Here is a 26,162-nt window from a genome sequence, read left to right as displayed (position 1 = left end):
TGAAAAAATAAGTACTTTTCATGTATACTAAAATCGATTAAGATGTCTAAAAGAAAAATATTAGATTAGATTGTTAATATTTGTATTAATTTGATTAAGCCAATAGAATAATAAAATTAAACTACTACTTTCCAATTCAATAGAACACTTTGTAAAGAATACCAATTAAGTTATTGATTTTTCACCTTTCAAACTTCTCCAGTTAATAAAACACTTCTAGCTCATAAATTAATTCTTAATAATTTCGTAACCATCGTTAATGGTGAAAATTCATGAATCTTAATTGTCAAAATTAACTTTAAAAGTTTCCATTCTAATTTTATTATAAGGGTATTCGAGTGGGTATGACAACCCTGATAAGTGGATAGCAATATGTCTTATAGCAGTGCTTCTTAAACAACTACGGCACCCATGTTACTCTTACATTTTTAAGCTAAATAAAAAGTTTTCCTTACAATTGATTGTCAATAAGTAAATGAATAAAATCACTTCCTATAATATAATAGGAAAATCTGTTACGAAACCTTTTTATTTGGGGATCCAGATTTTATACATATTATATTGTAGATACAATTTTAAAATATATATATATATACTTGGATTCGCTATACATATTTTGTTCCACAATGATGCGTTCTAAATACAAAATTATAATGTTATTAAAGTGGAAATATCAGTAAATTTGAACGAAATATCCTTTGAGTCGCCATTTTGGAAAATGGCAAACGATTTTTGCTTTATTTTTTGCCATATCTCATTAGCGGCTGAAAAATATCGACGTCTAGACGTATCGGTAGCTAAAAGGATAAGAGCACTCATCTGGACAATGAAAGATATGAATTTGAATCATATTCAGTTATGTAATTGCGAAAGACCAGTTGACCGTATGGGTCGATATATATTGAGCTGCTAGAAGAGTGCCGGGAGACATAGTCGTCAGTTTTCTATCAATGACGTGATCTGTCAATCTTTGGCTTCGTCGGGAGTTCCATCAATGCAAGACTTGGTGTCTGTCGACAAGATGTCAAGCGACCTGATAGTATCACAATAATTTCATGGAGGGAAGGGAAACGTATGTTTTGGGATGCCACTGTTGTTGATACACGGGACCTTATCTTTTGAAGACGGTGGGTGAGATTGGTCGTCGCTTGACTGATAAAACAGATGAGTGCCATTCAACTGCCAGACAACGAATAACCATAAAAATCCACGAGGTAATGCAGTCGCTGTTTTAGGTATTCTAGAGGTATCCAGGGGACTGAAGGAACTATTTTATATATTAATAGTTTTATAATAAGTAGTTTATTTGGTTTATATATATTTAGTATGTACGTATATTGTTAAATTTTACACCTTTTGTCATTTATTTCGTTTTACTATTTTATTATTATTGTTTCTTTATATAATTCGTAATACAATATAATAATATGTAACTGTTTGGTTGCATTAATAAAATAGTATCTACTTATATATGTTGATTTATAAGGAATGGGACAACTGGACGCCAGGACAATTGGACGCCGCACTGTCGTATACACGTAAACAGAACGTAGACGAGGAATTTTTCAATCTACTACTTAGTATTTTTAATTTATTTTACTCTTAACTCTTAACATAATATTTTTTATTGCGGATTGAGAATTACCATACCTAAGGCTTTATATAAAAATAAAAAAACTCTTTTTTTGTTGGAACTTAAACAAATGCATGATTAAATCATTATTTACGTGTGCATATTTAAATTCTCACCAACTATTAAATCATAATATAATAATTTAAATATAAATAACAATATTATTTTTTTTAAGTACCAATAAGTACCTAACGTCTATTTATTTTCGAATTGCGTGACGTCCAGTTGTCCCGGCGCCAAAATCGTCCTAAACCCGATGGATAATGCAAAGTTTGGCGGCGAATGAAAGAAAAATATTTGAAAAACACCGCCGTGTAATTTCTAGAGTGCTCGCTTAGAAAATACATAATGTCGAGTTGCCATAAAACTAAATTAAATTGACTATAAACGACCTTAAGAGTATTTTATCTAAAACCCGCGGTCGCATAAGACTTATTCTTATTAGTCGAGTAAAACGGTTTTCTAAGTGCCAATTTAAAACTTAAACGTGCCCTAAGTACCCACTTATATTATCTGCTTTGATTTGCACCATCATCAGCTGCAGCATATTGTATCCCATTGCATAACTAGTACGGATTTCATGACATATAAAAGATGTATACAATTGTATTGATAGACGCAAATAATGTATTAAAAGAACTGGTCTAGCTTAGCGTTACTTCAATTGCATAGTCTTCTCTCCTGGAATATTATACGATTTATACAATCGTATCCGGAAATCTGTACGTAAACAGTTTACCGCATGATACTTATTCGTGCACCGCATTACGTGAAACATGAGTTCGTGTAACATTTAATCAAATGATGAGTTCTTCGTTGAACATTTCACCGTGGAATATATTTGTAGGTATGCTACAATATGTGGTTAATTTTGTGAGATGTCTTTACTAGGTTAGGTTAGATTAGGGTTATTCTAAATGGAACAGTACTATTTGCAAACTATTGTCACATTTTGTAAGATACGTACAAATGTATTCCACGGTGAAATGATCAACGAAGAACTCGTCATTTGATAAAATGTTATACGAACTCATGTTTCACGTACTGCGGGGCACGAATAAGTGTCCCACAATGAATTGCATACGTACAACTTACATGAAACCTTATACAATAACCATCTAAGCCAAATTCGTAGGGGTAATAACTCAATGCACATTCGGACAATTCCCTATGGAGATTGCATGGATATAAAAATTAATAGACATATTAAATAAACTGTCAACTATTTACTGTGATAGTATTTTTTTTATAAATAAGATGACATTGTAAAATAATAATTAGTATCTACGATCCACCATCGTCCACCATACTGGCAGCCAATTAAATGAGTTACAAGCTGTGATTTTTTTCTTTACGGCCATTCCTGAATAATGGAGAATTCGTAAAGAAAATACACAAATGTTAAAAAAAACATGGAGGCAAACTCTCTTTGTAGTTTGAGATTAACTTCCCGCTATAATATTTTGATATTAATGGAATCACGTAGAAAATCTTCGTAACAATTTAATAATACTCTTAGTTAATTAAAATATACAAAATTCAATTAAGTATGTATGTTAGGCCCGTTTCAGACGGGACACCGGTGTCGTGCTCGTATATAATAAGGAGGCCTTTGTATTATGTTTATGAATGCCCCAGAGCTAATGAGTCAATGCGTGTCCGGTACACTTTTCTCAAGCCGCCGATACACTAGTTTTTATTACCGCAGCAAGTTTTATGTTCTAATTTATAACGTGTAATTATGCCTTGACTGATTATTCTCTGGGGCATTCATAAACATAATACAAAAGCCCATTTATTCGAATACAAAGGCCTCCTATATTATATCGAGCGTGACACAGGTGTCCCGTCTGAAACGGGCCTTATTCTTTTTTTTATATATGTTTTACCTGCACTTTGCAGATGACATCGTTGTCTTTGCAAACGACCCAGAAGACTTTCGGAATAGGCTGCAAAAGCTTGCAAATGAAAGCCCTAAAGTAGATTTAGAAGTAATGATAAACTTCTTTTCTTCACCAAAAATGGTTCAATGGCACTCAAATCGAGAATGTCAGCAACTTCGTCTATCTTTGCCATAATGGTCAATTGACCATGGTACTTGCAAGATTACTTGCAGAACCAAACTAGCATGGGGTGCATTTGATCGCCTGAATAATATCTTCAAAACGCAAGTGTTCAACTAATGTGTGATACTAATGCTCACGTATGCGTATAAAACATGGACTCGTAATATAAGACAAATTCAAAAATTACTAGTAACAAGTCAAGGCCATAACAAAGATCACAGAGGTCATGGAGGTCGCTGGGTCATAGAGATCATAGAGGTCGCTAACCATATGAAATGCCAATGGGCTGGACATGTCACTCGGTGAGTGGATAACCGCTGGAGAAATGCTGTCTTATAGTGATACCCAAGATGCACTAAACGTCCACAGGATCACCATAAAACCCGGTGAATGTACGAACTTATAAAGTTCGATGGATGTATATGGCAGCGAAAAAAGAAGGACTGAGAAGAGTGAAGGGAGTTAGGTTAGGTGAGGCCTTCATCCACCGTTCATTCATCCGGCTGCTAATGATAATACAATTTAATATTAAACAAAAAAAAATCAACAGTAATACTCACAATCAAATTATCACAACCCTTCAGTATGCCTTCCTCGATTCCTCTGATCGAGTTTCCACTGAGGTCTAGCAGTGACAGGTGTGTCAGGCCGTGGAACTCCGACGTAGAGAAGATCGGATTAAGGTTGTCTCCCAGGAGATTATCGGCGAGGATAAGGTCAGTTAAGGTTGACTGAAGGCCTGTGACTAATCTCTCTGTCAGTCTCCTAACGGAGTTACCTGAGAAGTCAAGGCTTCGCAATGGGAGAGAGAGGTCGGAGAATATCTGCAAATGAAAAATAAATAAACAATTAGAAGGTTAAATGGTGAGATTGTTGTGACATATTCAGAGATTTTTTAGCTACATGTATTTTTCTTTAATACGGTTTAAAACTTTAAATGAGAACTATTATTTGTAGTAAATGTTGGTTCCTAATAATTATCCAAAAATCAAAAGCACAATGATACGTTTTTTTTTCTTATTATAAGCAACTTACCATTGGTAGTGCAAAATATTCGAAAGTCAATAACTGTGTTTAAGAGTGTACTGATTCTACATGAGTGAAACAAAAAAAATGTACTCTTTTTAATACATTTGTTTTCATAGCGAACTTGTTTTTAACTCAATGTTTACGGGCCGCACAAAATTGTGTTTTTGCTAATTACTTTTCAAATGCAAATAAACACGTTAATTACAAAATTAATTAAAAGGGCCCGTATTATTTCAAAAGATATAATATATTTATCCAATTTTCCGACGTTATTTTTAACTCAACGCAAACAAAACATGAAAAGTTTACGTCAAAATATCAATTAATTTATTAATAATGATTTTTCGTGCGTTAAACATATGGTATTTTAGTGATACGATTTAAAGTACCTACATTCTTTTAAATATATTGTCTGTTTTCTGTTATTTTGTCATTTTAGTTTTTTAATGCATATGGGTTTTTTAAGATAACATCTGAATAAATTTCATTTTTTTTCTTTATAGGCACTATAATAAATTACTGTATTTTTTATTGTATCTATAAAGGACGACAATTTAACATGGTAATAACTAATTTTTACTAAATTTGAATTTACCTTGGCTTACCTTTTGGAAACAGATATTTATTATAATAATTAAACATTGATTTTTATGAAGAGTAAAAAAGTGTATAAGTAACCTGAAAATAACATTATACAAATTGTAAATTAAATACGTTTAAAGAACGGATACCCTTTCCTGTTATCCCTCTTTTGTAATTTAAAAGGTATTAATATTAAACAAAAGACAAAATTCATGGTCATAATAACAATAGGTTATTTTTTAACAGTTAATAATATTGTTTTTCTTCCGGCAAATTGAAGCTAAAGAGGTAAAAAGAGATTAATCAGACAGCAATCCCGTGTCTTGTCTATTGTTTCATTTTCTAGGTTAAATCAATTAATTTGTCTTTTTAAGAATAAAAACGCATGCCCATTTTTAATTAATGCTTCCATTGTAATATTGTTTTTTTTAAACTTTAATTTTCCCTAATTCGCAAGCTCTCTAAGTGAAAGTATTAAAATAATGCTTTATTTTACGCACAAGTTAATTTTACAGCCGAAATACGAGGGTGGGTCAATAAGTCCTTAGAAAAGCCGACAAGTGGCGCGACTAGTACTGTAAGCGGTTTGTTTTCATGCAGCGGCACTACCGATTCAGTATGCTGCGAAGTTTCAATCAGATTGGTCGGGTTGTTGTGTGTTTTTCGTACATTTAAAAAAAAAAATTGCTTGTGGAAAATGGAAAAATGGAAAATGGAGAAAATTGAGTTTAGAGCTGTTATTAAACATTTTAATATAAAAGGGTTAACAGCAAAGGAAATAAAAAATGAGTTGGATTTAGTTCACGGCATATCTGCTCCTTCACTTGCAACTATTTATAACTGGTTAAATGAATTTAAACGTGGTCGTACATCAACAAAGGATGAACCACGCTCAGGACGTCCTGTAGAGGTGACTACACCAGAAATGATCAATAAAATCCACGATATGGTGTTAAGTGACCGAAGATTAAAGTTGAGTGAGATAATTGAGGTTACAGGGATCTCAAAAGGTAGCGTCATTTCTATTTTACATGACAAATTGGGCATGAAAAATATTTCTGCAAGATGGGTGCCGCGTTTGCTCATAGTCGACAATAAACGCAATAGGGTGGTGGCCTCTAAAGCCCTGTTGTCGCTCATGCAACGCAATCCGGATGAATTTTTTCGTCGCTTTGTGACTGTAGATAAAACATGGATACACCACTATACTCCCGAGACGAAAGAACAGTCAAAGCAGTGGATTGCGAAGACAAACCATGTCCAAAGAAGGCGAAAACCGTAAAATCAGCTGGTAAGGTTATAGCTACTGTATTTTGGGATGCACGTGAAATTATTTTCGTTGACTATTTGGAAAAAGGAAAAACAATAACAGGGGATTATTATGCATCTTTATTGGACCAGCTAAAAAACGAAATTGAAGAAAAATGGCCTCATTTAAACAGGAAAAAAATCCTCTTTCATCAGGACAATGCCCGTGTTCACACATGTTTACGATCAATGGCTAAAATTGAAAAATTGAAGTTCGAATTGGTCGACCACCCACCGTATTCGCCAGATTTAGCCCCCAGTGACTTTTTCCTTTTCCCAAACTTAAAAAAATGGCTAAGTGGACAAGGTTTTTTTGCAAATGAAGAAGTCATCGATCGGACAAATGCTTATTTGAGGACCTTCCGAAAACTTATTTTTCTGACGGTTTAAAAAAAATTGAGAAACGTCTAACCAAGTGTATTGAGCTCCAAGGAGATTATGTTGAGAAATAAAAAAAAAATACAAAAATAAAAACTGTTTTAATGCTTTTTTCTAAGGAATTATTGACCCACCCTCGTATTATGACGATCATTCACTTCTCAGTATATTATTTTATTTAATATCATGTACATATGGGGCATTTAATTATAAATGTAAATACATACTATTATGGGTTTTCGGATATAACATAATATAATACCTATAATTAAATAATAAATTTAATTATGAGTATTTACTAAGAATATCTACAACAGTGACAAATGAGACGGTATAAAACCGACATAAATCATTTACACTAAACTCTGTCAGTCATACGTATTTGTTTTCATTAAGAATACAAATTGCAGATGGTACCTATTGGCTATTTTTAAAAATCAATTAAGCCCTGCCTAACGCAAACCACATAGAATTCAGGTAAAAAATATTCTTTTGGCATTAACAGCAATTTATTACATGTGTAAATGATCCTTTTGGCCGCCTGAATAATTTCTTAAAAAGTGACCTTCCACTGTGCCTAAAGCGCAAAGTGTTCAACCAGTGTGTGCTTCCCGTGATCACATATATGCGTGTGAAACATGGACCCTAAGTAAAAGAGAGATCCATAAACTTAGAGTAACACAATGTGGTATGGAGAGGTGCATGCTGGGCATAACGCGAAAGGACAAAAAGAGGAATGAGTGGATAAGGAAGCAGGCAAGGGTTTGCGATGTAATAGAGTTTATTAAAAGCCTTAAATGAAGATTGGCCTGACACATAGTTCAAAGAAGAGACAATCGTTGGACAAATCTAGTCATCCAGTGGTATCCAAGAAGTACAAAACGTCCGCAAGGTAGACCTAGAGGCCGCTGGATCGATGAAATGATAAAGTTCTGCGGAAGTACGTGGCAACGCAGTGCACAGGACCGAGAAAAGTAGAAGCAGCTTGAAGAGGCCTTCATCCAGCAGTGGATAGATTCAGGCTGATGATGATGATTAACTTTTACCACGTTTCGAATTCTGGGTCTGGCTAGTACACGTCATATTGTTTTTCATTTTATGTATGACTCAGAGTATGGACCTAATAGGTTGAGTAAGTAGCTGACATCAATTTCTCGTAAAAACAAAATCTGTTAATACAAACCTCCACTCTGTGGAGGCCCATATGACCTTGCTAGAATCGTACATAGTGGGAAAAAAATGTTTAAGTAGGTATATGATACAGCCGTCACTATTTAATATTTATTTATTTATTTATTTATTTATAAAAAAGAGTATTACGGCATTACAGCTTTTGGCCAATGCGCCATAATACATAATACATACAAATATATAAAAATATCTTAATTACAAATAACAACTAATATGACAAGAAAGTGGAAAAGACAGCATGTGTAAATATTAAAGAAATATGATAATATATACAATTATAAATTTATCCTATTTAAAACGTCTACAAACATTATATAATTAATAAAAAACAAATCAACCTTTATGGTGCCATCAAATAAGCTAATTGCACGATACACAGCATCATGAAACATAACATCTGTCCTGCGACGAGGTATCTTGAAGACCGTGGAGCTGCGAGTGATATTGGTGGGAACATGAAAATTAATATTTGCCAGTATATGCGGATTGTAAATGAACCCACGAAGAAGTAAAAAGAAATGCTTTAAAAGAACAATCACTCTTCGGGTAGACAGGGATTGCATTGATAGCATACCCAGAAGAAAACGAGTCGGGAAATTCATTTTATTGTCATTATCATAAGGAAAGAACCCGTATGTTCTTAAGTAGAGAAATCTAAGAAATCTATTGTGGACTCGATCCAGCTTAATTGTGTGCATGAACCTATTAGGACTCCAAATAATGCTGGCATATTCAAGAATACTCAACACAAATGATACGTATAATGTACGTAGCACTCGGACGTTTTCGAATGATTTTGAAACCCTCATAACAAAACCAAGCATTTTGCTAGATCTAGTACTGATGTTAAGAATATGCTGATTGAAATTGAACTTTGTATCATACAATACTCCCAAATCTTTTATCTCCGTTACCCTACTCAATATTATACCAGACAATGTGTATGGGAACAATAAGGTGTGCCTTGAACGATTGAATGAAATAATATTACATTTGGAGGTAGCGAATTCAAGTTTATTTAAGATAGACCATTGCGAGATAGCATCTAGGTCAGACTGCAACATCGCACAGCATAATGGGGTTTCAATAGTTCGAAAAAGTTTAAGATCATCTGCGAATAGCAAACAAGAAGAATTGGTTATAACTTTGACAATATCATCAAAAAATATTAAAAACAAAATTGGGCCAAGATTTGAACCTTGAGGAACACCAGAGTTTGTTCTAAAAATCCGCGATTCATTCCCATGGTAATCAACAAATTGACGGCGATTTTTCAAATAAGAAGCAAAAAAACATATTATATTATATGACGCGCCAAATGTACAAAGCTTTTGTAATAAAATATCGTGATCAACACGATCAAATGCCTTGGAAATATCTGTGTACACAGAATCAACTTGAATTGACTTATCCATAGAATTTGAAATAAAATTATTATACACTATAAGATTTGTTACTGTGGATCGCCTAAGTCGAAAACCATGCTGCGAATCGGAGAGGCGAGAGTCTATTTGACGGTTGATGTTTATATGTAATATCGATTCAAATAATTTACATGGAGCCGAAAGAACTGCTATTGGCCTATAGTTAGAGATCTCTGATCTAGATCCCTTTTTATGAAGCGGCCTTAGGCGGGTTATTTTCCATGCATCAGGAAAAGTGCTGGATGCTATGATTAAATTAAATATATGTTTAAGCGGAAAGGATATATGTTCGTAACAGCCCTTAACCACATAAGGTGGCAAGCCATCTGGACCAAATGAACTTTTGGGAGACAAATTTGAAAACCCATATTCCATATCTTTCTCGTCAAAAGCTGAGATTTGAATATCTTGCGTTGCAGACGAAGGACCAGCAGAATCGGGGTCAAGTAGCGGTTCTATTGAGCTATAAAGTGATTCAAAATGCTTAGCAAATGCATCAGATATAACATGGTTCTCTATAGGATCATTATTCAACGTCATCATGGCATTGTCTTTTGTAGTACTATTAAAAATAACTTATTCATTAACGCTTGTTTAAGTTTATCCCATATTTCTCCGCACGGAATATTACCATTTCTCGTTCGGGCCAGACGGTTGCTGTTACTCATCAAATTTACTCCTATTATTAATAAATTGTACCCTTTTAACATAGTTTCAATCCGTGTAGTATTTCTTTATTTTTCCATCAACGTTTCGGTCTCGAGACCATTCTCAAGAGTGGAGTGTGATAAACTATACAATTGGGTGTACAGATACAATCGTTGCTTAAAGAAATATATGTACTAACCTGCGTTGGCAGAGCCTGGTGTCCAGCCCACCGCTGCCTGAAGGACACTACTGGAGCTCCAAGCGGCAGTGGAGGAAAGTCTCCAGCAAACACTACCCTATCGCAGTCGACGCTGACTGCAGTTGGTACTCCAGCGTCTTCACCCGAACTATCACCATCGTCTTCACTGCGGCAGAGGCAAGGGTATCGAAGGGAGCGGTCCAGCTCGGAGCAGGGCATCCAGTCTGAAGCAAAGCATGGCTGGAGGATCAGGACGCACAATATGGCCGCTAGATAGCGCCACATTTTTAGTCCTGAAAAAAAAGAAATTGATATTAATTAGAAAATCGTTTTACTATTATAGTAACATCTATCAACATAAACTATAACTAACGATCTCATACGTTAACTAAGTACTCGTCACTCGAACTTATCATATTAAATAGTCGATATCAAACCTTTCAATCAAGTGGTTAGAAATAATTTCTCAAATAAATAATCGTTCCTCGCATACTGTGAGTGTTTGAAAATGACGTAAAACCATTAAATACTAAATTCACATAGGTAACTAAATTAATATGATCCTAATATACTTATGACCTGACACCCACGGTGGCCGCGCGGCATAAGCGTTGGACTATCACGCTGTGGGTCTCAGTTTCGAATCCTGGGTCTGGCAAGTACTTACACATATTGTTTTTCAATTTCTGTGTGAGTCAGGGTATGGACCTAATAGGTTGAGCAAGTGGCTGACATCCATTTCTCGTAAAAAACGAAATCTGTTAATACAAACCTCTACTCTGTTGAGGCCCATATGATCCTATTAGGATTGGACATGGTCAAAAAAAATATATATATATACACTTATACATCTTCAAAATGTAATGTCTACAGTGTACAAATGCATACAGTAAAACAACCATAAAACATTGGTCAAATATGTATCCATATATAATTAAACTTAGTATTTGAAAATCATACTAAATAACTACAATAATTAATGGTGATTCCGACGTAAAGTGAGTAACAACTACACTATACACAAGCCTTATCATGAAAAAAGTATTATAATGAACTCTTCTGTACTTCTATTTGCCCGCAATGGTGGATTAAAAAAATGTTTGATATAAATCATCTAGTGGCAGTAATATGCTCAGGTCATGGGCTGAATTTCAGTCTGAAATAGATGTCTCATTATGAATGGCACTTACGTTAGAAATGTCTAGATTTGAAAGTCAACCAGGTGTGTGTGAACTAATATAATTATATTTCGCTAATAACTCATTTTTCTATCCAACATCCGTGCATTAAAATACAAATAATATAATATAAGAGCGGCATGCATAATCTAAAATTTTGATCCCAAGGATGAGTCGCCGAAAAGTATGACTTAACTATAGACAATCCTGAGTATAGAGTTAAGGAATCCTTAACCATAGACTACTTTTTTATGAACATGCCCCCTTCCGTATTACCATTTACCGTTGACAGCTGCTGTCAAAATAAATTCGCATGTCTATAAAACAGTCCATACACTCAAATTCATTTAACAATGTATCTCAATATGGATATTGATAGTGTTAATTCGTTTGGCATGTATTTGCAGAATATTATTTTACTTTATACGCCAGCCCGCAGAAATACAAGATGCCAGGTGATAGAATGACACTTAACGCTATTGTTACCGTGTTAAAAAAATATCTTGCGGTGCCTGTGGAATCACGTATAATGACTTATAATGGAAACATAAGAGTATTATAATTAAATATTAATATGTATTTATAGTTATTGCATTTATAAAATGCAGTTGTCATATTTTTGTCATCGTTTAACAATTATAAAATAATTTACCTAAACTATAGGAAAGAGAATTTTTAAATATGGTATTATTTTCAATAGAAATGATCTTAACTAAGGACAATGTTTCTGCATAGTGTTTTCTGCTAAGAAAATTTTAGTTATGACAAATGTTTCTGCATTCCGCTCTAACTCTCTCTCTCTCTTTGTATAGACTAAAATCGTGATGTGACTGAATTGCATTCATATATCACTGATATCAGAACATCTTATATTTTAAAAAAAATATCATTCATAGATATACAATAGAGTAATCATTTACTTATCCATACAATCATCATAATAACCGCTCTTTGCCAACCAATTAAATCAAAGAAAAATAATAACAAAGAACACGTATTTAATATGTGTCTTATGATGACTCTTGGTGAGCTATAATTATGGAGAATTACTCAATTATTATACATAGGTTCGTTTAGAGATAGGATAATAATATATTCGTGTTATCAGTTATCGTAATATGTGGATTAGGGATTCCAATCCCGGGCTATTTTCGATACCTATGAATCCCGGGATTGATAAACATAATCCCGGGATTTCGGGATTGATTTTTATCAATCTTTATGGAAAATAAAATAAAAGCGAAAATATAACAGAAAACATACTTTTAATAAAATTAATAATAATATTTTTAATAATAACTACATTAGAAATAAACTGAGTTTGAATGAAGATTGATTTATACCCATATGTAAGTTGCCGATTCATTTTATTTTTTCACATAAATCAATAAAAATGAGAAAGATTGGAAAAAACAATGCTTCGCACTTTTAACAAAGTAATTCCACCATGATATCATACGTTTTACGGCAGTTTCATATTTGGCTGACTAATTAGATTTATGAAGCGGAAAGGCCATAAGTACGCCATGATTATTTGCTTTACTATATTGTATGTCGCTAATCCATTCATTATGTCTTTACTATCAGAAACAGCAATCTCCTATTAAATTCACATTATTATTTTAATTACAATATTATTTACTCCGTTAAACTTGTGTATTTCCAAGATTGAACGTATACAATATTAACAATAAATTTAATGTTTTAAATAGTATAAATTATACTAGATTTATTTTTGACCGATTTTATCAATATTATTTGTAAATATGAAAATTTAAAAATGCCAATCCCGGGACCAGTCCCGGGATCCCGGGATTGTCAAATTGTAATCCCGAGATCCCGGGATCAGAATTTTGGCTCGGTATTGGATTCCCTAATGTGGATGACTTAACAAAACTATAATGCAGGGCTCGAAATTAAATGTATCGGATCGGAACGTAGCTCCAGTTAATGGAATTCTCGAGACTATTGGTTAGATACGTACAAAAATTAAACATTATCATTCATCAGTTTCAATCATTAAAAACGTAATTAAATTTATTTACGGTAATACAAAATTGGGAAATAATAAAAGTACATAGTTATTAAAAATTGAAACACTTTACCATTACCTGCCATAATAATATTAATTATTATTTTCCTATATAAATTTAATGGTTTTGAAACAAATCTATTTTTGTTCATTTTAATTTAATCGACCCTTTTACGTTGATAGCTGTTTCGGACTATAAACACATCTTTAGGACAGTATACTATATGTACCTATTAGTTATGGAATCAAGAAAACTAACTTTGTTTCGAAACCATTATACCTAATGGAGTTCTATTAGTAACCCCACTATGGCCGCGCTGCTTAAGCGTCGGCCTATAACGTCGTGGGTAGGCCCATATGATCTTATTAGGATCGGACATGGTATTTAACCTTTTTTTACCTATTACATAAATGCCAGTTCAATTAATATGATATAAATGAAGATGAATGCACGTTAATAGTAAATTTTACAGGTAATTAAAAATATACATTTTAATTTATGAGAGTTTTGTATGATTCCATCGAATTTGAACTTAACATCCCGGTTTTATCTTCAGAATCTATGAAAATATTGTAGTTATGTTGTTAAAAAAACAGTTATAATACAAAATTTATAAGTGTGTTTCGTGTGAGTAAATCAGATGTTTTCTAACAAATGTTATCTACCGTTATATTCAATATATTTGCATGTCAGAAGTTGAAATATTGTTATAGCATTAATTTGTCCGTCAAAAGTAAATATAAGTAAGTATATAATAATAACAAAAAAATTAAACGGTCGAGCATTCCGGTTCATAAAAAATATACATTTCAAGCACTACAGTCATGTTATTTTACTTAGGTAATGTTAAGATAAGAAATAAAAGATGAAAATGAAGCGCTAGTCTACCTAATGAGAGTGAAACAAAAACCACAAATCGACAAGAGAGAAGAAACATGACGTACCTATTAGTAGTTTCTTTCTTTTGATATTGGTCCAATTGTGAAAAGAGTTTAATAAGTAATAAAGTATGTTACGTTTATATTGGATCTAGTAATGCATTAACAAGATTAGGTAAGGACGTATTAAAATATTAAAACAACGAATAAGACATTATGACTGTAAATTGATAGTAACACTATAAATATTGTCAGCAGAGCTCAGAGGTTGCCATGTTTTTAACACAATATAAGCAGGTAATTGAAACACGCACGTTGATAATCGTTGTGACTGCATTCTGTAGATCTTTTATACCTAGCAGGCCACATGGAGAATAAAATACATTTGAGACTTTCGCGGTTGTTTGTTGATTTTTCGGGCTCGTTGCAGAAGCCATTCTCAAGAGATAATGTGTTGAAATGCAAACTCTACAAAACTTTATAAGCTAGCAGTTGACTCGGATGGTTATTCACTGTTAAATTGACAAAGAAGTACAAAGGACCTCAACTTTCAAAAGACATTCGATATACACAGTGGCGTCCCGTGGCGGTAGGCAGGACATGCGTTACATAGGCGTGTCATATTACAAAGGGCAGCAAATGAAGGAACAAACACAAATATTACAACTTTTGACGGTTTTCAATGATACAGACGATGCGATTCATTTAAAAATATTGACATCTTAATTTAAAAATAGCGACAACCTAAATAGTATTGTTGTATTGTAATACCAGTTGTGATAATGATTGTTCACATCATTTTTATGAAAAAAAAACCTCTCAATATGTGAGAGCTACATACGAGGGTAGCCGTTTATATTTCGGGAATAACAAACAAAAACGAATTTTTTTACAATAAAAACAGTTTTATTGTTTTTCAAAATATTCTCCACGACAATTTATACACTTTTCCATGCGTTTGAACCAATCTGGAAAGCATTTTTGCCACTTTGTAGAAGGTAACTCCAAAACATGGTTTTTGAATGCATCAACCACCTCTTCTGGTGTAGAAAATCGTTGACCACGCAATTTATCTTTGGTTGTCGGGAATAAAAAGAAATCATTTGGTGCCAAGTCGGGTCTGTACGGTGGATGACTCATCAATTTGATGTTTTGAGTGCTCAAATAGGCGCTTGTTTGAGCTGATGTGTGAGAGCTCGCATTGTCTTGATAAAGGATGATTTGACGCCGATAGTTGCATTTCCTCATTTCACCAAAAACTTCTGGAAATCAAATGGTTGTGTTCCATTTAGAATTGACTGTTCTATGATTTTCTAAAGGTACAGTTGCGACATGGCCCGTTTTTCTGAATAAATAAGCGACCATTTGCTTCGAAGTGCTTCGAGCGCGAGCAACTTTTGTTGGTTTAAACTCATTTTGGAAGACCCATACGGTCGACTGCTGTTTACTTTCGGACTCATACGCATAGATCTAAGATTCGTCACCTGTAACAATCTTATTAACGATTTTTGAAACACCTCTATCGTATTTTTTGAGCATTTCATTGCACCAATCGACACGCGCCTCTTTTTGTGCGATTGTCAAATTATGCGGGATCCAACGCGAACATAGCTTCCTTACGTCTAAATATTCATGCAAGATCATATACACGCTAATGTTACTAATGCCCAAAGATGCTTCATTCTCACGGTATGTCACATGAGGATATTGCATTATCAGTTCACGCACAGCATCGATGTTTTCTAGAGAAACAACTGATTTTGGACGACCTTCACGCGGCTCGTCTGTGAGTGAACGATAGCCACGATAAAATTCGCTAAATCAGCGATATACCGTAGTTTTTAATAGTGCTTTATTTCCATATAAAGCATTAAGTTCAGCGATGCACTGTTCCCGTATTAATCCACGTCGAAAGTTGTTAAAAATAATCGCAAGAAAATTTTCACGAGTTAATTCCATTTTTTGGCCGAGATAAATTTTTCAAATGAATTTAAAAAAAAAAACAAAAAGCGTCCGTTTGTTAAAACGTTCAGAGTACTTTTGCAGTTAAATACAGAAGTCAAATTTCACCTAGCAACACCAGTGTTGCAAATTCCCGAAATATAAACGGCAACCTATGTACCTCTACGTACCTATCACCACCACTGTTTGAGAGTAGGTTTCGAAGAAATGTTATAACTTTCAGTATATGGTATATCTGTCAATGTAAGGTTTTTGGTGTACCTATTTGTCTGTTTAAGATAGCCGGAATTAAATAATATAATAGGTAAGTAAGTATCTAAAATATTTTCAAACAATTTGAAACTTAAACTAAAAGAGGAATAAACTCTAAGTCTGCTTAAAGGTGGCACTTTGTCTAAGGAAGTCACTGATCATACACATGAAAGACAACAATTTCCACGTGAGAATGTAGATTAAGCCGGCTCTCACATCAAAACTAGTCTCGCCTGAAACGTGTCGAGTACGTCGATGTGACGTCATTTTTATCCACAAAACACCTGTTGCCAAATGGAGCTCCGCAGATTGATCGAATGAGACTTTTTAGTTTGAAAAAAATATCTAATATTACAATCGACAAGTTGCATGCCTTTTGGCCTGCGAGTCGAAAACGCCAGGACGCGTAAAACATCTACAAATCGGTCATTCCTATACCGGTTCGCCGATCGCCACATCCAAATATCTATACGTTTCGACTGTTGCTAGGTAGATACGCGTGGTTTTCATATACAACACCAGATCGACGTTCTTGGAAGGTTTGATTTATAGCTGTGCGGCAGACGAGGCGAGTTTAGACGTGAAAGCCGGCTAAGGTGAGTTTAGGACGTTTTGTTGAACATTGTTTTATAAAATCAAGATTCTATTGTATATTTATCACACTCGACATATAAATAAATAAATTCTTGTTCATATTTATATTTCTTTGTGGGTAGGTAGGTACATATTTTTTATGCCACGTTGTGAAAGTCTTAAACGTTTTATAATGTATAATATTTTCCCTTATTTATAAATGAGTTTTAAATTATTTTACTTGGATACGTAACTTATTGTTTCTGCTAATCCATTTAAAATTGCTGCAATAATATGATTGTCGCAATCAAAATGGCTGCAAATCAGTCTATCATCTTATATCTCACGCGCGAGAAATATGTATACTTACATAAATTTAATATATCTAACAGTATAGTGTAAATTTTACTTCTGATCTCACTTTTATAACATATTATTATCTCAACATTCTAAGCGTAATAACTAACAATGCTCTAAAAAGGACTAACGGTAAATATAATATTATCTTTTGTTCGGTCAGTATGTATGTACAATGCGGTAAAGTAGCGGCCATTTTGAAATGGTGAAATGTCATCCATTTTAAATTGCAATCAATCATGGCGGCCGTAAAAGGGCAATTGATTTCGTGCTGTTGAAAACGGAGATTTACCACCGTGAGAATTATAAACGATTTCGGACTTGCTATGTAAATTGTACATTGTTAAGCTATTGAATTATCTTAAGTCATCACGTGTCGTAAACAGTTATTTCATCTTACGATTAGATATTCGAACATTCTAATAAGAGTGAAGCAAATAGCGTGATAAGAGATATCGACGTTATCCAGTGACGTCCCTGGATAAAATGCCGCCCCTAAGCAGCGCCGAAATGCCGGCTCATTTTTTTATACATTATTTTTATCATCCTTCCATCCATCCAATATCTAAGAAACGTGTTGTATGGATACATTACCAACAAAATATCAGACTAATAAGGACGTCGAAGGTCAACGGAAGTAAACTAGATATAGCAAACCCGACAAAACCAATGAGCTGATTTTTTTAATGGAAAGATATTTTCGTTATTACTAAGTTTAGGTAGCTATTTCTATATATTCCAAATGATTTTCCTTAATTTGCCGCCCTTCGAGTAACAGCCGCCCCCAAGCGACGCTCAATCTGCCTACCCCCACAGGACGACACTGACGTTATCGTATTGCATTTAATTATGTCATCAAGAAAACAAACCATATATTATTACCTGTTCTATAATAACGAGTCTTAAATACAAACCTTATAAATTATAAAACTATTAATTATAATTATAACCTTTTTTTTTAATGAGTTTGTTAATAGCTTATAAGTATTATACTACCTACTACCTATATCTGCGCATCTATTCTACACACAAGACTGCTTTCGGCCGCTATGGCAGCTATCTAGGGTAGGTTTGTATCGAAGTATTATTACAATAAGTTAGTTGTAATTGTTACAATAAGTCCTATGTTTTAACAGCACCTCTTTTATCTTTGGTAAATTTTGAGAGCGAGACGGGACATAGACGGAACAAAAGCATAGACATTTTCAATGATGTAGGTACTTTGCATTTTGTTTTTGAAACTTTTTTTTTTATATAAAAGTGTAGGTATGTTTTTTGTTTTCAAAATTTTATTTTTCTATATATTGTACTTACGTATGTTTTGATTTTTTTTTGTTATTATTATTATATTATTAGTATTATTATTAGTAGTATTATTATTATTATCTATATTCTCTTCTCTCTTGTGAGGGTAATATTTGTTATAATGTAAATCTCATGTTGTGTACGTCTTGAATATAGATTTTGTTATTTTCACAATGTTTTGTTTTCTGAAATAAATAAATAAATAATATGTAGGTATAATGACGTTAACTCATGTTAAAATATTCCTTTAATTAATTATTGAATCGCAAAGAAAAGCAAAATATATTTTCTGTCGATACACCTATTCATTTTTTAATGTTACAATAATTTATTGACAAGTGAGAACACTATTTCTTTCCATACTAAAAATCTACCATTTGACAGTAAAGTTATTGTGAATTATTTCTGAAACCATCCATTTCTAATGTGAATTTCGTCTTTTAAAATGTTGTCGACACGCTGTAAAAACAGTCTACCTAATTGTGCGAATATAATATTATAATACCCTAATAAATTAACAAAGCTTTCACCAATATAAAAGTTATTTATTATTTTACTTGCAAAACTTTAAAAATGGAAAATTTCCAATATTAATAAAGAATTTAACGCACTGTTTCATATCAATTTTCATTCAATTCGTACATCTAAATACGAAATGTATGCATGATATTATATTGAATGAATTCGGTATTCACGCATGGAATACCAAGAATAATACATCTCGTTATATTTTCCAATTTTTACATCAATCAAAGATGAAAAGGTCATAAAGCATTATTTACTTTTATTTGACGGATTGAACCCGTATAAAAAGCGAAATGAATTGAAAATTGAATATAGTAGGTAGGTACTACCTGTCAACGTTCAGTAGCTCCCAGCAAACGAATCAATACGTAGGTAAGACATAGGTTTTGATATTCAATATCGACTTTTTCATAATATATTTTTTGCTAATTATAATAAGGCGAAGTTTTTACCTACCAGAGGCACCGAGCGGAAAAATACGAAGCTCGCAATTTGAGACTGATAATTTACAATTTCAACTTTATTAACTCATTCATTGCGTTGCCCATTAGATGTTCATTAGAGATAATTAGCATGTTATTTGAATGTGGTAATTAATTAGTAATTAACAGGTCCGCAGTGAATGAGTTAGTAAATATGTCTCTTAAAACATGAAAAAGAAACATTTTACAATTTTTATTTGAAGTCAAAGATAAACGTACAACTAAAAAAAATGTTAAAAAATGTGAATTTGTTAAAGGGTTATTACATATTATTTTATGGTTAAATTTTATGTTAAAGGGTTATTACTTATTATTACATATTATTTCATGGTCATATTTAATATTATAATTTAGTTTATTAAGTTTTCTATATTGTAATGAAGAGATTTTCGACCAATTCGGAGTTTTAATATTTTTTTATATTTATGTTATAATGCATCGATTTAAAAAAATATATATAAGTATATATAAATGGGTATAACTTGAAATCTTTTTTATTTATTTCAATTTGTTTCAATTTGCTGTTTAACGGCAAATTAATCATCTGTAACGATGACGCTCATTTTTGGTTAAATGGGTTCGTAAATAAGCACAACTGTCGCATTTGGAGTAATGAAAATCTACAACATACGACTACTATTCTTGAAACACCTTTAAGTATATCCACAAAAAAAAGGTATAATTTGACCATATTTTTTGAAAACTAAACGGCAATGCAGTTACTGGAGAATGCTACAGAAATGTGAATTTAGATGATTTTGATCTGGACGATATATAATTACAACAAGAATCAACTTATTGAGAGAAAAATTCAGTATGAGTATATAATATGTATACTCGTATCTTATTTGGTAACCCTATACCAACGTGTGATAAAGAAAAACGTTTATCACTAAGCCACAAAGCCATTCTACATCTGCGATAATAAGTTAATGGTAGCAAAAACAATCCGCTAATACATGAGTTCCGATCAAAACCTTGAACTTAAGTTAGAAGAAAAAATACAGTTAAGTAATATTCAGAACTGGTTAGTCTACCTCAAGTCCATTAAAGCAATGCTTACTTAGACATTCCGTTAGTCTCTCGAAAAACTGTTAAGATAATTGACTCTTTTTCTATATTATTTTTTATTCAGAAAGAAACTACAGTCGGGCGTATAGTTAATTTAAATGAGAAATATAATATAATATGTTTTATTTCTACATACAATTTAATATACACGAGATTACGTGGGACACCTAAAATGAAGACTTTGCAAACGATTAGATAACATTCCCAACTATAACTTAATATATTGACTTTTAAAATAATTATTTTAATAGGGAAATGTTTTAGACATAATACAATTGATAGTATGTCTAGTGTCTGGGCCCCGCATCAGTTAAAGTACGACCTTATGGTGAAGAGTTCACAATTTTTTTTTTTGAGACTGATACTATCTATGGCTCTATCCTACTGACTTTCTTTTAAGTATGTTTAAAGTTTAGAAGAGATCTATCTTTTCTCAGTCGTTTCTTCATGACTGAGGATCGTGACCACCTTCAAATTCCGTCATTTTCTGAGTGACCAAGACTTTCCACCCCTCTCGAAAGTTATCGCTCATCCTCTGCTTCACCCTCCTTGGAGGCTATCCAAAACCATCAATCTCTCCAGGTTATCTGGTCCGCGGTGAAAAATATGCCAAAAAACCTCAGAATATATCTCAAACATATTGTGGGGAGCCGTTTCTGTATCTGTAGTCTCTGGATGATTAGCTGGTTCGACCTGTGCTCTGTCCAAGAAATACGAAGCACTTGACGCCAATGTCACATTTTGAAGACATTAATTGCTTCCTTTTCCTCAGGGTTCATGTCTCGATACCGTATAAAAATAAGGAGAACACTAATATGTGCACAATCTTCATTTTCGGGTAAATTCACCAATCTATCCATATAGTGGTAAGACGTGCTGTCTTGATTTATCTATCTGTTTGTTTATTGCGTCTTTGTCACGCGATCGCATAAATGAAACATTGCATTGCAACCCACGTTGCATCCCTTTTATGTGCGCTGCACTTAATCGCTTATTCACATAAACGCATTGGTATTAAAATCGACGCGTTCTTAGCTATGGATATTATTACTGTATATAGCTTTTCTTATGATCTAAAAAACGTATTATTGAGTGCAACGACAAGGATGTTGATGATGTTACAGTGTTACACTGTCACCTAGTCATTTAAAGCTAGTAGGTACTTAAATAAAGATTTGAAGGCTGTAAATTGTACATTTTTATAATCATTAAATTAAAAATATGAATACTTTATCCAATTGTTTAGTGTAAAAATCAAAGACATTTTATAACTGTAATGTCCTTAAAATCAAAACAATATATGCGTTATCCACGGTTTTGCATAAAAGTTCATAATACGGGCAATAGGCGTGGCTAAATTGGCATACAATCCATCAGCATAAACGTCAAATTGTTCTTTAATAAAAGTTACTTTTAAAAAGCACAAAGCTTTTTTACGTCAAACTCTAAAATCAAATTTAGGTGTATATCTCGTGTAGCTAATAAAAATATATAATATGTAGGTATATACTACAGGTATATTATCCTATTAATGCGCAGTTTCGACCATGATGGTATTAACGAAAACTCATGAACAACCCGACATGATTATTTTTCACTGTATTACAAAAATTTGTGTGTATCATAATGAATGATCATAAAACTGGATTCACGTAAGTTATTCCTCAACTAGTACCAGTTTCTTGTACTAATATAAACCAAATTTATAACCAATAAACAATGTCAATTTATTATGATGACAAATGCATTTACTGGGGAAAACCAATAACATTAACAAAAAAATCACCAAAGGCATATAAAAACAATCTTCAATGAGGAGGAAGCTTAAATATTATTTAATAAAACTGAATCTATAAAATGGATTCTAAGTCTAATGGAAACATAAATTATTATGAGTATTTAATTTATAGAAAGCTCACACTGTACTTAGATATAAAAAAATTTATAGAAAGCTCACACTGTACTTAGATATAAAAAAATTGAATTATTATTGTAAGTATGATTTTTATAGAATAAATAATTTTATTATTTATTATTATCCAGAATCACGAAATTTCCCAAAAAAACATAGGTACGGTATAACAAAATGTCAAAATATACCGCGATGTTTTAATTGTCGAATATTTTTTTACGGCTAGCAATTCAATAAGACTCAAAATAGAGACCACCAGTTGTTTATTCTCCCAAGGTGCAGAACCAACCTGCCACTGGTAATGCCAATTGGGAGAGTGATAACTATGTTCAACGAAATTGCTTCGGGTGTTGATATATTCCACCTACGTGAGAATGAGTTTAGGTGGATGTTGTTTTATAAAATCTTAAAATAGGGTCTGCTTAGCTCATCCGGTGTACTTCCTTGTACCTATCTAATTCATCTACTGATATATCTCTTTTTTTATGTAATACTGTTATATTTATATATCTTTGTTTCTAAATGTCATGTTGTGAACGTCTTAAACTTATAATTTGTAATGTCCACAATATGTTAAAAAATAAATGAATTGAATTGAATTGAATATAAACCCATCTAGGTATAATCCAAACTCAAACAAATAACGAAAAACTATAGTTCATTCATCATAATAAATTAACTTTTGCATGTATATATTATGTCAGGGGTCAGAAAACTGCGGTTTTGTAAGGCATCAAGTGAGACCATTCGAATGAATCAAACGTTGCTTGGTAGACATATAATAATGGCCTCGTGATCCTGTAGGTATTCAAGGTACAGGGCTCTCAATTGGGGGCTCCGGATTCGATCTCGGTCAGGTCACAATACATGTATATAGTTTACCCAACGGCGTCTTTATGTGATCGGCACACTTATATTTCTACACTATTGTTTCAATACACAACTGTCATTGGGCATCAAGGTATATTGTAGTGTTAGAAAGAATAGTATATAAGATTATGTATATTACATATAGGTAAGATATATTTTATCATATTTTTTTAAATTAAAACATTATACAATTTGAAGTTTCTTGAATGAAATGATTTTATAGCTTACTACAAACTTAATAGGGTCTTCTAACATATTGTGAGGTTTCCAGACACTTATATTTTAATATGTCATAATAGGCGGCTCTCATGGTACAGTGCGTAAGGCGCTGGCCTTTCACCCAAGAGTTCTGCGTTCGATTCCCGGTGATAAGACAATATTTATGTATTTTTCTCAAAGCCTGGGTGTTTGTGATCGTTAAAAATTACTAACAACCACTTTTTACGAAAAAGCAAGGACATGGTTATTAATAATTCTTAAAAAAATAATGTTATAAAACCTATGGATATCAAAATTATAAATACTTGTCTCGATATTAGGTACTTACTTACCTATAGTTATTTACATAATATTAATAATTTATTTTTCCATGTCACTTTGATAAGGTCTTAAACTTATCATAAATAAGTCTGCAATATCCACTAGTATAAAAAAGCTTGTGAAACCATCAGATATAGTTTAACCACGTATCGGATATCCAAACAAAAAGCGAATATTTGAACAATTTGGCATGCAGGTAAAATAATGTATCGGACGAACCGTGTGTGCTAAATTTCATTCCTCTATTGAAACGGTTGAAAGCTATGCATATTGTGCAAAACGTCCATAGAATATGATACCTGGGGGCTATTTAGTAAAACGAAATGGTGTTGCATTTCAATATACAGTGGGTGCATTTTGATAATGTCCATCACATTAAATGAAACAAGTTTCGCATAATGAGCGATTAATTAACATATCTACCCTCTTTTACAGACCACACACTTATTATCTGCAACGTATTTTGATCACTTTGACGAATTTAAATTGTCAATTTTAATATTTTACTAACATGTGTACATACTGTCATATGACGTCCCAAGTTTCAAAGTATGTTATACATACCAAACTTTGCAAGTTAATAAGGGTTAAGGGCGGATATACTAGTAGTACGTACAAAATTGTCTCTACTGCAATATAGTCATAAATCAAAACGGTCGGATTTGTTGCAACTCTTTTCCGCGCATACGAGGAGGGCGTACTAGAAAAGTGATGTCACACAGTTAGCTGAAACCAATGACATTAATATGGACGAAGCATCTAGAAAATAAAATGACACTCACTTTGTGTCGGGTCTACCGGATGGCGAAATTCATATTTTAATATCGGTATCCTACGCTCAAATGAACATTGTGCTTGCAAGCGGTCTGGCGACACCGCTGGGTCTGCCCATACAAAATTTCTGACTGTCAGGTTTCGACTCCACCGTTATTATTGTGTTACAAAATGCCAATGTGCCTAGTTAAAAATTGTAAAAAAATCTACTAAGCACTCCAATAAAGATGGGATATCACTTTGCATGTGTTAGTATTATTTATTATTTATAAAATGCCATTTTAAGATATTGATGAATGTTTATTCAATGCAATTGAATGACAGGAACCATTGGACAGTCAGTCGCCTGTGATTCGCTGAACTCACTGGCGTCTAATCTCCGAGAAGTCGTAAGTAACCGAGAATCTGTTTCTAACGCAATGAGTCATGACACTAATACGCCATTACAATAAAGGTTATATTACTATAAATTCTCGAAGCTTGTATCGCATAATGGAAACGAATACGTCAATGGTCACGTGACATCTACCTATACATCTGTGAATGACTTTCATGCACAATTTCTCGTGCGCACCGGGTATGAAGTGAGTCGTCCATTTAATATGTCATTGGCTGAAACGAATGACTGACCGCGAAAAACAGCATCAGCGTATGCGCCGATGCAATATTTTACTATATTACCGGCGGCTGTGTATTGTTTTTAATATCAATCTTTATTATTTGTTTGTCGACTATTCAATTGGCTGTTCTTATAATTGCTGGTCTGATTATATCACTATTATCTTTCAGTGACGTCCCGTGGGGGTAGGCAGATTGAGTGTCGCTTGGTGGCGGCAGTTTCTCGAAGAGCAGCAAATCGATGAGAATCATTAGGCTAGAAATAGCTACCGAAACTTAGTAATAACGGAAATATCTCTTCATTAAAAAATTTAGCTCACTGGTAGCACATTTTTTTACAATATGAAGTAATCATTTTCTATAAATAATTTAAA

The 26,162-nt window shown here is 33.1% G+C and overlaps 1 protein-coding gene across 2 annotated transcripts in view; it reads right to left on the bottom strand.

Moving 5' to 3' along the window:
- The window catches only part of LOC147073241 (uncharacterized), a 199,317-nt gene that overhangs the window by 8,825 nt on the left and 164,330 nt on the right, over positions 1-26,162 (bottom strand). For both annotated transcript variants that reach the window (XM_085945186.1, XM_085945188.1), the window contains 2 exons: positions 10,459-10,751; positions 4,260-4,523 (listed from right to left, as the gene is read on the bottom strand). In XM_085945186.1, the coding sequence (XP_085801312.1) occupies positions 4,260-4,523; positions 10,459-10,743 (549 nt within the window). In that variant the 5' untranslated portion in view covers positions 10,744-10,751. The remainder of the gene's footprint in view (positions 1-4,259; positions 4,524-10,458; positions 10,752-26,162) is intronic.

This window comes from Rhyacophila brunnea, unplaced genomic scaffold (genome assembly GCF_057557595.1).
Source record: "Rhyacophila brunnea isolate RB1 unplaced genomic scaffold, BYU_Rbru_1.0 scaffold_18, whole genome shotgun sequence".
NCBI lineage: Eukaryota > Metazoa > Arthropoda > Insecta > Trichoptera > Rhyacophilidae > Rhyacophila > Rhyacophila brunnea.
The sequence above is the reverse complement of the archived record's forward strand: the minus strand, read 5'-3'. Positions and strand labels throughout refer to the sequence as shown.